The following is a 13,959-nucleotide window of genomic DNA, read 5'->3' as shown; positions in this document are numbered from 1 at the left end:
TTACTAATTATTCAGTCTTCAGTGCCTATCATCATAAATGAATTATTTCTATTAAATATTAACCTATCCATCTAAATAATTATTCATTCGAGTATAGTGTTGTATCTTAATATTATTATTTCAGTATATATATATATATATATATATATATATATATATATATATATATATATATATATATTTATATATATATATATATATATATATATATATATATATATAGATATATATATATATGTGTGTATATATATATATATATATATATATATATATATATATATATATATATATATATATATAAACACATATATATCTATATATATATATAGATATAGATATATATATATATATATATATATATATATATATATATATATATATATATAGATATATATATATATATATATATATATATATATATATATATAGATAGATAGATAGATATATATATATATATATATATATATATATATATATATATATATATATATGTATATATATATATATATATATATATATATATATATATATATATATATATATATATATATACATATATATATATATATATATATATATATATATATATATATATATATATATATATATATATATATATATATTTAGATCAAGGGCTAGACATTACAAAGAATCTCAGCTAAATATTCTCTGGCCTAAAATAGATAGATAGAGGATTTTTAATAAGCCTATAACTCGCAGATAAAAACTCATTTACGATTGCTTAGAAATAAAAAGTATGATAGTTTTGTGTACTTATCAGATTTATCAATTTAATAATGCCATTGCTATTCAACTTTCTTAGCTCTGATTCTTTCTCATTGTACCATTGTGTATTAAATTGTTTTTTAAGTTATAACTACTAATCTTTCAATAAGTAGGCTACATAAAGTAGAGCTGATAACTACATTGTTAATTAGTATGAGATTAAAGACAATTAATGATAATCTTGGCATTTCAATTCTTAAAATGGTCTTGAAATACGCACATCTTTCGCATGATAAATCTAGTTGACTCTAAACTCTAGTTGAAAATCATAATAGTTTGAGGATTTTAAAGCTAGATTTTGAAGAAGATTCAAAGAAGGATGAAAATAAGGCACCACAATTACTACAATATTTCTTATCGTTTATCTTATAAAAATTGACATAAAAGTAATTACTTTTAAATACAAAACATGAATAGAAATCTTATTTGACATTTAAGCAAAAAAAAAAAAATTTAGAATCTGTGGGAGAAAACTCGTTAAAGCTCGGCTCATTTGACTCGCTGGAACGGATTTGATTCAGGTGTTTTAATCAACGTCTATCGTACGATAATTATTATATATGTACGATCATTTCGGTCTGGTACAGTGTACGATAGCCGAGTTAAAAACGATAGCTTAAAGGCTCATGTACGATAATCCGTTGGAAATTATCTGGCACCCTGGTCAGACTCAAGTCAGTGTTCCCAAATCTAGCATAATTTTATTGCAAGGATTTTTATGGATTTTCTTAGGATCTTCAATTACTGACCTGCAATTGCTTGAATATATTAAAAGCACAATGATAAATATGTTTATCACTACTATCATTATTAATTGCTAAGCTACAACCCTAGTTGGAAAAGCAGAATGCTATAAGCCCAGGGCACCAGCAAGGAAAATAGCCCAGTGAGGAAAGGAAACATGGAAAAAATATTTTAAGAATAATATTAAAATAAATGTAAATAAGATAGGATTTAAAACTTCCATTAAAAAAGTATTCACGACTAAATATTTTTTTTATTTAAAAACATATTTGGATCAATTGTAAAAATTTCAATTATAAATACATTATACATTGTTAAAAAACGTAATTTTAATCGGTAATTCTCCGTAAAAATATACTGTTCTCAACCGTATTTCAGTAAAATACAGGCGACCGTAATTTTACCCTCCTTAGTTATTATCTTTTACAGGTTGGTGACAGTAATATCACTCCTTTACGTCAATATATCCGTTTGTAAAACGGTAAATACCTGCTAACATTATTGCAGGATTTTTACTGTTTTTAACAGCAAATTTTTGGGTGCATGTAAAATAGATAATGTTCAATCATAAATACGCTATATGTAAAAAAAAAATTGTATATGTAAATACACTATGATGTATATACTGTATGTTATAAATTACGCTATATGTAAAATGAAAAATTGTATGTGTAAATATACTATGATGTATATATGTTATAAATTGTAAGATTTTAAATGTGTGTTTAATAATAAAATAGAAAATAAATTCTACTTGAATCATATTGTTGTATAGTAATAAAGTATAGGAATTCTGACGTCCTTATTTGAATCACAGAATGCATAGGATAAACAAGATCTTGTATAAGTCCTGTAGGACATAGAGTTCCCCTGCATGATAGGACGACCAGGAAAGCAGTAACCCTCAAGTAACTATCCAATTATAAGTCAATTACCTGAAATTAATTATTTTTTTTATTTCAATGGTAAAATACAAAAATGTTGTTATTAACTGCTGGGTAGATGAAAATAAGTAATGATTTTTTAAATATTTTGAAATTTATATCAGCTAATTACATTATATGGTAATGTGTTTTAGATATTTTATTTTGGTTGTTTTTTACTTCTCTTATAGTTTATTTATTTCCTTGTTTCCTTTCCTCACAGGGCTATTTTTTGTTGTTGGACCCCTTGGGCTTATAGCATCCTTAGCTTGGAATAATGATAAAAATGATAACAATGATGATAATAATAATAATAATAATAATAATATCAACATAATAATAATAAGAAGAAGAAGAAGAAGAAGAAGAAGAAGAAGAAGAAGAAGAAGAAGAAGAAGAAGAAGAAGAAGAAGAAGAAGAAGAAGAAGAAAAAATAAAATTTTAAATCACTTGGACGATTTACACAATTAAAACATTTAAACCATCATGTTAGATTATTCATTTATATTTTTAATTGAATCAATATAGCATCAACCAATAAGATTGAAAATATTATGACCTCTTCTAGTTTACTAATAACTATATCGTAACTTGTGCTTTCAAAATGTCCTCAAAAAAAGCTTTCATCATCTTCAAGAAACACTCTAACTCCAAGACCTGACCTTTTGAAGGTCAGGTAACCACGCCTGACCATCGGTGGGTATATATGAGGTCGTCTACTGGTATAAGACACATACCAGAAAAGGTACTTCAGTATTCAACATGAACTCAAAGGTAAGAAAAGATTGAGACATGAGCTCGTGATAGTTTAATTTCTTTCAAGTAAAGTTTCTAGAAGACTGAATTTATCCCTTAGCAATTTTAAGATATTATTATTATTAGTAGTAGTAGTAGTAGTAGTAGTAGTAGTAGTAGTAGTAGTAGCAAAGTTGAAAAGCAGGATGCAATAAACCCTATGACTCCAATAGGAAAAATAGCCCTATTATTATTATTATTATTGTTATTATTATTATTATTACTATTATTATTATTATTATTATTAGCTGAGCTACAACCCTAGTTGGAAAAGCAGAATGCTATAAACCCAAGGGCTTCAACGGGGAAAAATAGCCCTATATTATTATTATTATTATTATTATTATTATTGTTGTTATTATTATTATTATTATCAGCTGAGCTAAAACCCTAGTTGGGAAAGCAGAATGCTATAAGCCCACGGGCTTCAAAAGGGAAAAAGAGTCTAGTGAGGAAGGGAAATCAGGAAATAGATAAACTAAAAGAGACGTAATAAACTATTAGAATAACCTATTTTAAGTACAGTAACAACATTAAGATAGATCTTTCATAAATAAACTCTAAAAAGAGACTCCTGCTAGCCTGATCAAAATAAAGACTTTTGAAGTTTCACAAACTTCCTTTTCTATTCTTGTACTAAATTATAAATTTTTCTCATAGGTAATCCTCGTGGTCTTGGGCCTAGCTGCCCTGGTAGCTGCTGACAGCAGGGAGTCATATGAATATGCTCCAAGAAGGGTAAGTTCCTTACTCTATATTTTGTATCAAATAATATCCTATACTAATCATCATCATCTCCTACGCCTATTGACGCAAAGGGGCCTCGGTTAGATTTCGCCAGTCGTCTCTATCTTCAGCTTTTAAATCAATACTTCTCCATTCATCATCTCTTACTTCACGCTGCATAGTCCCCAGCCATGTATTCCTGGGTCTTTCACCTCTTCTAGTTCCTTGTGGATCCCAGTTGAAATTTTGGGGATGCGAAGAGCATACCGAAACCATCTCCATCTACCCTTCACCATAATCTCATCCACATATGGCACTCGAGTAATCTCTCTTATAAGTACAATAAATGGAAATTATATTTCAAAGATTATGAATTATTGCTATTAAGGCCTACTGATATCTCCCTCTTCTGCAGGATTCATCTGAGGAATCCTACGAATCCAGCGAGGCTCGTTACAACTTCAACTGGGCTGTGGACCACGACCCTTCCAGCAACGAATTCGGACACCAGGAGACCCGAGATGGAGACGACACTCAGGGGTCGTACTACGTCCAGCTTCCCGACGGTCGTCTGCAGACTGTCAAGTATTTTGTCGACGGAGACTCAGGCTACGTGGCTGAAGTCAACTACCAAGGAAGTGCTTCATTCGAGTCAGGCTCAGATGAGTCCAACGAGAGGCCAAGATACTACTATGGTTCCGGCTCCAACGAGTCCAAGTAGATTATTCAACTTCAGAAATATGATGATATCTAAATAATATATTCAAATTATGTTCAAATTATTTATTTCAAAATACACTAGTCGAATGTCTTCAATTCTTTTCTTTTCCCCTAAATTTATGTAATTAGAAGGAGCCTTTCTGGGTATTAACATGAATTCCAGAAGTCCAATTACTTCCCATATTTAAACCGATCCTTCAAGGTAACCCATTAAGGGCAGTGTAAAATATCATCATTATATTTGGTCTGTCCATATTCAATATCAGACATTATCATTTTGATTGAATATATTGAATATATTTTATGGGAGAAGTACAAGAGGAAGGCCAAGGTTTGGGTGGAGGGATGGAGTGAAGGAAGCTCTGGGTGATAGGAGGATAGATGTGAGAGAGGTAAGAGAGCGTGCTAGAAATAGGAATGAATGGCGAGCGATTGTTACGCAGTTCCGGTAGGCCCTGCTGCTTCCTCCGGTGCCTTGGAAGACCGCGGAGGTAGCAGCAGTAGGGGATTAAGCGTTATGAAGCTTCATCTTTGGTGGATAATGTGGGAGGGTGGGCTGTGGCACACCTAGCAGTACCAGCCGAACTCGGCTGAGTCACTTGTCAGGCTGAGAGGAACGTAGAGAGGAGAGGTCCCCTTTTCTGTTTCATTTGTTTGATGTCGGCGACCCCCAAAAATTGGGGGAAGTGCCTTGGTATGTGTATGTATGTATATTTGTAAGTATATATACCTCAGTCTTGGACATGCATGTTTGTATATATGAGTCATTAGTTTTAACTTATTAAAATCCAGAAGTAAACACTCTGACCTTAGAATCAAAATCCTGAGAGCAGCTTTTTTTTTAGATATTCAACAATTTATAAAAGAAAACTATTAACTCTTTATTTTCCTCCTAAAAAAAATTATATCCTTAAACTAGTTTTGCCATCTAGATACCTTACTGTACCCTTAAAGGTGCTTAATCTTTGAGTTTGACTACTTTCAATAATTTGAAATATTTTCTTCTGAGCTATGAACGTCATCTGCCTGGAGCTACTATAGAATAAGTTATTCTAAATAGCTATTTACCGCTTTTTGTTAAGGATACCTAATCTTTAATTGGTAGGAAATGGTATATGATTAGAATATTTTCGTTATCTTCCGATAATAGCTTCTTCAAAGACGTTACTCTTAACCTTTAATATAGAGTATGTAGGACATTACCTCACACTGAAATAGTCAGTGGCTTAGTTAACGGGGTGGGGGCTTTTTAACAATGCACCCCAACCTCCAAGAGAGGGGGCCCTCTAAGCAGAGTCATATAAAAGTATATAAATATACGAGTCGATATATTCTTTATTTAAAAACATATTTAGATAAATAGTAAAAATTGCAATTGTAAATACAGTATATATAAGTAAAATAGGAAATTATTCCTGTAAATATACGATGGTGTATATGTATTATAAATTGTAATGTTGTAGATGTCTTTTTCATAAAAAAAGAAAAAAAACATACGTTTAAGATTACCACCAATTCACTAGAGTATGGTGGAGGGGCCTCTTTACTAAATCAGCCACCTGGGCTCCCAAAATTTCTAGCTACGACCATGGAAAGAAGTAAAGATATGAATCACTCAGACAGGGAACTATTTAAGAATCCTTTCCCCTAAGTAAGAACAAATCCAGTACTCAGAGAGTTGCTCTACTACCAACGTGTCAGAAGACCTTTGCTGGAATAGCACTATTGCTTACATTTTGTGGTGGCCTATTGGAAACGTCCCTGCCTGGCGATCACCGGACTGTGGTTCGCGTCCCACTCAAGCTCGGTAGTTTCTTGTAGTGGCTGTAGCCTTACCATCACTCTGAGCTAATGATGGGAGATTGGGGAGCCTGTAGGTGTACCTGCTGAGTCATCGGCAGCTATTGCTTGGCCCTCCTTGGTTCTAGTTTGGGTAGAGAGGGGTCTTGGGTACTGATCATGTGTATATATGATCAGTCTCTAGGGCATTGTCCTGCTAGTTAGGGCATTATCACTGTCTCTTGCCTCTGGCAATCATGAGCGGCTTTTAAACCTTTGAATATCACTGCCTACTATCTCTTTGCTTTCTGTTGACTTGAAGACTACAGAAGGATAGAGTAAAATATCGAACTTCATTTCAGAATTCAGATTCAATTAGAGAAAAGGTAAATTATTCATAACATGGGGTAATGAATGGTTCACCTCTGACCACAAAACATTCTTTATAGTTCTCAAAATCAGAGGATTAAATACCTGTAAATTCAGTGGTGAAATTATTTATAGATGTTTGATAAGCTGAGTTCCTCAGATCTTCGGGTTAAATCAGAAGTCCCGCAAAAAATCCTTGTTTAAAGTAAAGTAAATGGAACGTCCATTGTTTTAACATTGTTCACTAAAAATAAAATATCCAATTACCGTTAAAATTATTGACTGTTAGGAGGAATAACTTTCTGTATTTTATCATTCATATCAAAATAGGTAGAAGTTTAAGAACATATCCAGTGACATAGGTCATAAGTAATTCTTGCAAATCTTCCCTCGATAAAAGGACTAGCAGGCTCTAGTGTGATGTAGAAATATATGACTTCAATGTATAAGGATTTTAAAGAAATTATCATAAAAATAAGCTATTGACTCCATTAGCGTTTATCATCAACTCCTGAACAAACTTTCAATAAACGCAACAGAAATAAGCTATTTGTATATTTTACTTGATAAAAAAATCACCTATTATTATTATTATTATTGTTATTATTATTATTATTATTATTATTATTATTGTTGTTATTACTGCCTAAGCTACAATCCTAGTTGGAAAAGCAAGATGCTATAAGCCCAAGGGCTCCAACAGGGAAAAATAGCCCAGTGAGGAAACGTCCATATCTAGAGATCGCCGGACATGATCAAGTCCCCCTCAAACTCGATAGCTTTTTATAGTGCTTTCAACCTCATCAGCCTTGTGAGCTGTATGTCTACCTGCTGAATCATCAGCAGCCATTGCTTGGCCCTCCCTGGTCCTAGCTTGGGTGTAGAGGGGGGCTTGGGCGCTAATCGTGTGTACATATGGTTACTCGCTAGGGCAGTGTGCTAGCTAGGGCAATGTCACTGTCCCTTGCCTCTGCCATTCATGAGCGTAGTTTAAACCTTTAAAAAGTGAAGAACGTCCTAAAACCTCATATATTTAAATTAAAATATATTTTTCTTCTTAATACTATGACTTTATATTATATTGAAAGTACTATTAAAAAGCATTTTAATAGCAATTAGTTAGTAAGTTAGGTTAAGTTAAACTTATACCTGAGGTGAATAGTTAGTTAGGTAGGTTAAGTTAAACTTATACCTGAGGTGAATAGTAAGTTAGTTAGGTTAACTTAAACTTATACCTGAGGTGAATAGTTAGTTAGGTAGGTCAAGTTAAACTTATACCTGAGGTGAATAGTTAGTAAGTTAGGTTAAGTTAAACTTATACCTGAGGTGAATAGTAAGTTAGTTAGGTTAACTTAAACTTATACCTGAGGTGAATAGTTAGTTAGGTAGGTCAAGTTAAACTTATACCTGAGGTGAATAGTTAGTAAGTTAGGTTAAGTTAAACTTATACCTGAGGTGAATCGTTAGTTAGTTAGGTTGAGTTAAACTTATACCTGAGGTGAATAGTTAGTTAGTTAGGTTAAGTTAAGCTTATACCTGAGGTGAATCGTTAGTTAGTTAGGTTGAGTTAAACTTATACCTGAGGGGAATAGTTAGTTAGGTAGGTTAAATTAAACTTATACCCGAGGTGAATAGTTAGTTAGTTAGGTTGAGTTAAACTTATTCCTGAGGTGAGTGCTGATTAATAGTAGCTCGTAACTAATAATAAGTCTTTAGAATTGAATGTGAGTCTGGTCTGGACCCTTAATTAAGGACCAACCAATAAAATTAACAAAGAAACGTACATGTGTCAAATTTCTTGCATCAATATTGTTCGTAGATATTTTATATTCAAATTTAATGGACAATTATTATTTCATCATCTATTTTGAAGATCTATCTATCTCTATATATATCTTTGAATCTATCTATCAAAATAAGATAGACCAGAAATTTTGTTTCTATGCATAATATAAAATCAAATTCTATAGAAAAAATTTGAAATCAATTATTTGTACATCAGTGACTATTAAGATACCTAATTTTCTTAAAGCAGAAAGAAATTTGAACAAATACCTAATTCATTTGAACAAATAGAATTAAAAAACTAAAATACTGTTGCTGATATGATCTCATATCTTTAAACATCTAACGACATTAGTACAGCATGGACTATTAGGTTACCTAATTTCCTAATGCAAAAATAGATTTTAACAAATACCTAATTCATTTGAGCCCTACAATTATAATTAAAAAACACAAATGCTGTTGTTGATATGATCTCATATATGTAAACATCTAACGAGTAGATAAATGATATCCTTATGATCAAGCAAATCTTTCAAAATCATAAACACTTTCTCAATAATTTAACTGCAATCTCTACAGTACTTTCATTATGCTTTCATCAACCTTAAGAAACAATCTAACGAGAAGAACTAGCTTGTCGAAGGTCAGGTGACCACACCTGCCAATCATTGGGTATATATATAAGGTCACTTACCTGGGATTACATACATACCATTATAGGTACTTCAACAGTCAACATGAACACTAAGGTGAGCTAAGGGGTCATAATAGAATTGAAGATATTAGATAAGGATAGTACCTTAAAGATCAGAAACAATCCAAATTGAGACTGATTAATGGAATTCAGAACAATCTAGTGATTCATTTCACTTTTGGAATAGGGAAATCTATGCACAGTTTTATCTAAAATATAAAGCTATTATAAATTATATTTTTGGCAATTTTTTTGGAAAATTGCAATCTTGGACGCTAACTATATCCCAATAGAATTGAAGACATTAGTTGAGGATAGTTTTATCTAATATTTAAAACTTATAAATTGTAATTATTTTTTTTTTTTTTTTTTTGGAAAATGTTAATCATAATGCAATTTGCTTAGAACAAAAGATGAGCTCTAACTATATCCCTGCTGTAGATAATACTAATTTACCTTTATAAGTAATTTCTAAGTTATATAAGACCATAATCATTTTTACCAATTTTTGGAAAATTGTAATATTGATATAATTTGTTTAGGACAAAACATGAGCTATAACTATACCCCTGCAGTAGATAATACTAATTTATCTTTATAGGTAATATCTAAGTTACATAAAACTATATATTTTTTTTTTTTTTTTTTTGAAAATTTTTGGAAAATTTTAATCATGATGTAATTTGTTTAGGTCAAAACATAGGCTCTAACTATACCCTTGCAGTAGATAATACTGATTTATTTTTATAGGTAATTCTCGTGGTCTTGGGCCTGGCTGCCATTGCAGCTGCTGACAGCAGGGAATCCTTCGAATATGCTCCACGACGTGTAAGTTTCATTTCTTTATCTTACATAAAAAAAAATCTTTATTAAATGTAAAATCAAACAATAAACATATTTGCTTAATTAGTTTATAGTTATGGTGGCCGATGTGGTAGCATCTCTGACTGGTAAACACCAGACTGCAGTTTGAGTCCCTCACAAACTCCTTAGTTTCTTTGGTCACTGCAACCTCACCATCCTTGTAAGCTAAGGATTAGGTGTTTGGGGGAGCTATAGGTCTATCTGCTGAGTCATCAGCTACCATTGCCCGGCCCTCCTTGGTCCTATCTTGGATGGAAAGGGGGCTTGGGTGCTGATCATATGTATATATGGTCAGTCTCTAGGTCATTGTCCTGCTTGATAGGGCAATGCCAATGTCCCTTGCTTCTGCCATTCATGAGCTGCCTTTAAACCTTTAAACCTTTAAATACCATCAACTGACAGTACTTTACTTTGTAGGGATCATCTGAGGAATCCTACGAATCCAGCGAAGCTCGTTACAGCTTCAACTGGGCTGTGGACCACGACCCTTCCAGCAACGAATTCGGACACCAGGAGACCCGAGATGGAGACGACACCCAGGGGTCGTACTACGTCCAGCTTCCCGACGGTCGTCTGCAGACTGTCAAGTATTTCGTCGACGGAGACTCAGGCTACGTGGCTGAAGTCAACTACCAAGGAAGTGCTTCATTCGAGTCAGGCTCAGCTGAGTCCAACGAGAGGCCAAGATACTACTATGGTTCCGGCTCCAACGAGTCCAAGTAGTTTACTCAACCACAGCAATTTGATGATAATTACATAATGTATTCAAATTATTTATTTCAAAATATACTAGTCGAATGTCCTTTTATCTTTTCTTACACCTAAAATTTATCTGAACTGAACCAGACTAAAATGGAAGATTTTTTTTTTTTTTTTTTTTTTTTATACTTAAGTGATTCATCATATTCCAAGTGTAATGGAAAAAATCTATGATCATATATAGGCAACATATGTTTATTTGGTTATAAATCTTCTTCATTTTGATTAAAACAAATTTTAGACATGTATATATTCATACAAGTATGAGTCTACACTCATTTTTAATTGCATCGACTTTATTTTCATCAAGCAATACATACACTAAGCCCAGAATTATTAATAACCAAAGGGAAACTTAGAAAATATAGGAAAATATATAAACATATTTGCCTTTACTTTTATAAGCTTATATATTTCTAGGTTCCTATTTTATAGATGCTTTTTAAACGTAATTTTTCACAACAACAACAAAATTATACATGGATAAGTGAAGCTCTTCTTGAAATCTGAAAATTTTGTCAGCAATATTGATTATCAAATTTGAATATCAGGGATCAGAAAATTATAATATTAAATATATATATATATATATATATATATATATATATATATATATATATATATATATATATATATATATATATATATATATATATGTGTGTGTGTGTGTGTGTGTGTATATATATATGTATATATATAAATTATATATATATATATATATATGTATATATATATATATATATATATACATATATATATATATAAATATATATATAAATATATGTATATATATATATGCGTATATATACAGTATATATATATATATATATATATATATATATATATATATATATATATATATATATATATATATATATATATATATACTACATATATACATGTATATCATGTATATATGTATGTGTGTACATAAGTTTGTGGGGAGTGTGTGTGTATGTATGTGACACGGTCACAATTTCTAGTAAGAATCATTCTCTCTAGCAATGAAGAGAACCTACATTCAACTCTTGGGCTAAACTACATACATTAAAAACACCTTGTACCTTTATTGATCTGAATATTCTATTCTTTAAATTACATTTATATAGTTGTGTTAGTCACAACCTGAATTAGAAAGGTTTATTAAAAACCTCAAAATATTTTAGCCAAAGAAAGTGCCAAATATCTGGACATATTTTACTAATGTATAAATATCGAAAAAGAAAATATGATGAAAATTATCACTCATGTACATAAGTAGTGTTCACCTAGCTGTAAAAGGGCTTACATGTACACAAGGTAGAGAAACTATAGGTGAAGAGTATGCACGAATCATTATGACACTAAGCGACGAAATACAGTGAAATTGTGGTGGCAGACTTACCATAGATTGGTAAACCTGCTAACAAGCGCATGCCAGGCCTGCCAACCCTCCCACAATAGCAGGGGTTGACTGAATGTTCAAGGTAGCTGATTGCATTGTGTACATTAAGATATAGTGATGCAATACAATAGTAAATTATCTATTAGAGAATCAGTGACTTAATTAAATAGACATTGTCCTCACACACATTTATTTATTTGTCATCGATATTTAGATTAACAGTACTTAAGAGTACTGTAGATTTAGAAAAAAAAATATTTCATAAGAAAAAATTTACATACTAATATGATTACCCGGATGTTTCATTTCATAATCAACAATAGCTTATTTACAAATACCACGTGTCAAGATAAAAGTAATTAGATCCAAAATACAAGTAATGACTGAATATATAGTCCTGACTTGAACGATTCTAAAATCCTTGTTGTGTGATGAGAGTAAAATACCTTATAATTTTATCAACAAGTTAAAGTAGACGTCATTTGAAGACAACTTTAATCAGGAGACGATATTTCTCTTTAGATATAAGATTTTCTTTGGGGAAATTACACTCCCAACCAACCCCCAACCCTCAACCCCCCTCCAAAAAAATAAAGAATGTAATGGGAGCTCTATTTAATTATCCAGTTCTCTATTTGGTTAATAAGAATTTCATCTATAATTTTAATTAATCAATAAAGTAGGATCTGAATATACATCTCATCTGTAAACAAGGATTAAAATGAACAGAATCTATGGACTTAAGAGATATAGATGTTGAGATTTTGTTAATTACTGGGTATGAACTAGCACCGCTTTATACCAACATTTTCTGAGTGGGCATACCTTGACGTGTAAAAGGGTTCGTGTATTGCCATGATCAACAAAGCTGTGCGATTCACGAACACCCATACTTGGTTGGTTTGCTGTGAGAAATCAGACAAAATTATCTCGCCATCACCAATCCGCAATGGCCAACGTTGTGATGAAAACTGTCCAAACCTCAGACATGAATAACGACATATCTGAGGCCTTTGTACTATACTGTATTGGACTAGAAACTGCAGCATTAGTTTTTATCGTTGCATATCAGCACTGTTTACAAAGAAAAAACCGTAATTTTCACTGGAATTTCTCCATAAAAAAAAATATATTGTTCTCAGCCGTTTTTTCAGTAAAATACAGGCGACGGTATTTTTCCTATACTCTGTTATTATCTTTTACGGGTTAGAGATAGTAATATCACTACTTTACAACAATATATACGGTTTTTAACACGGTAAATGCCTGGCAACATTTATTCCAGGATTTTTACCGTTTTCTTTATGGCAAATTTTTAACAGTGAGCGCAAGACAATGCGGACTGAAATCGTATAAGTTATTACATGATTTTCAATATAATAATAGGCATTTCTTCCTACTAACATATACGACAATCAGGTAACATTTCGCTGAAAACATTTTGTAACATTACCCATATGGAAACTTATTGCAAATTCAAATTACAGATATTTATATACAAAACATTCCATCTCTCTATAATATATCTATCTATATATGGAAAAGCTCATTATCATATTAAACTTATCCAAAAGATTCTAACAGGTGTAAGTATTCATTAGAACAATAATGAATGCCTAATGTATAAT

At 31.4% G+C, this 13,959-nt stretch overlaps 1 protein-coding gene and 1 pseudogene across 1 annotated transcript; both read left to right on the top strand.

Moving 5' to 3' along the window:
• The first annotated feature begins 3,196 nt into the window (after positions 1–3,196).
• LOC137623160 (pro-resilin-like) lies at positions 3,197–4,785 on the top strand. The gene is made up of 3 exons (XM_068353857.1): positions 3,197–3,227; positions 3,909–3,986; positions 4,390–4,785. Exons 1-3 carry the CDS (start codon positions 3,216–3,218, stop codon positions 4,693–4,695), a joined length of 396 nt encoding a protein of 131 aa, XP_068209958.1. The 5' UTR covers positions 3,197–3,215; the 3' UTR covers positions 4,696–4,785.
• A 2,808-nt stretch (positions 4,786–7,593) lies between these two features.
• On the top strand, positions 7,594–10,990 carry LOC137623556 (uncharacterized; annotated as a pseudogene).
• The last annotated feature ends 2,969 nt before the right edge of the window (positions 10,991–13,959 follow it).

Source organism: Palaemon carinicauda, chromosome 30, assembly GCF_036898095.1.
Source record: "Palaemon carinicauda isolate YSFRI2023 chromosome 30, ASM3689809v2, whole genome shotgun sequence".
Taxonomy (NCBI): Eukaryota; Metazoa; Arthropoda; class Malacostraca; order Decapoda; family Palaemonidae; genus Palaemon; species Palaemon carinicauda.
Note: the sequence above shows the minus strand (reverse complement) of the source record. Positions and strands in the feature narration are given on the sequence as shown.

Excerpts from the sequence above, each read along its gene's own strand:
- LOC137623160 (XM_068353857.1), top strand. Across the intron at positions 3,987-4,389 it reads ATGAATATGCTCCAAGAAGG|GATTCATCTGAGGAATCCTA; the intron begins GTAAGTTCCTTA and ends CCTCTTCTGCAG.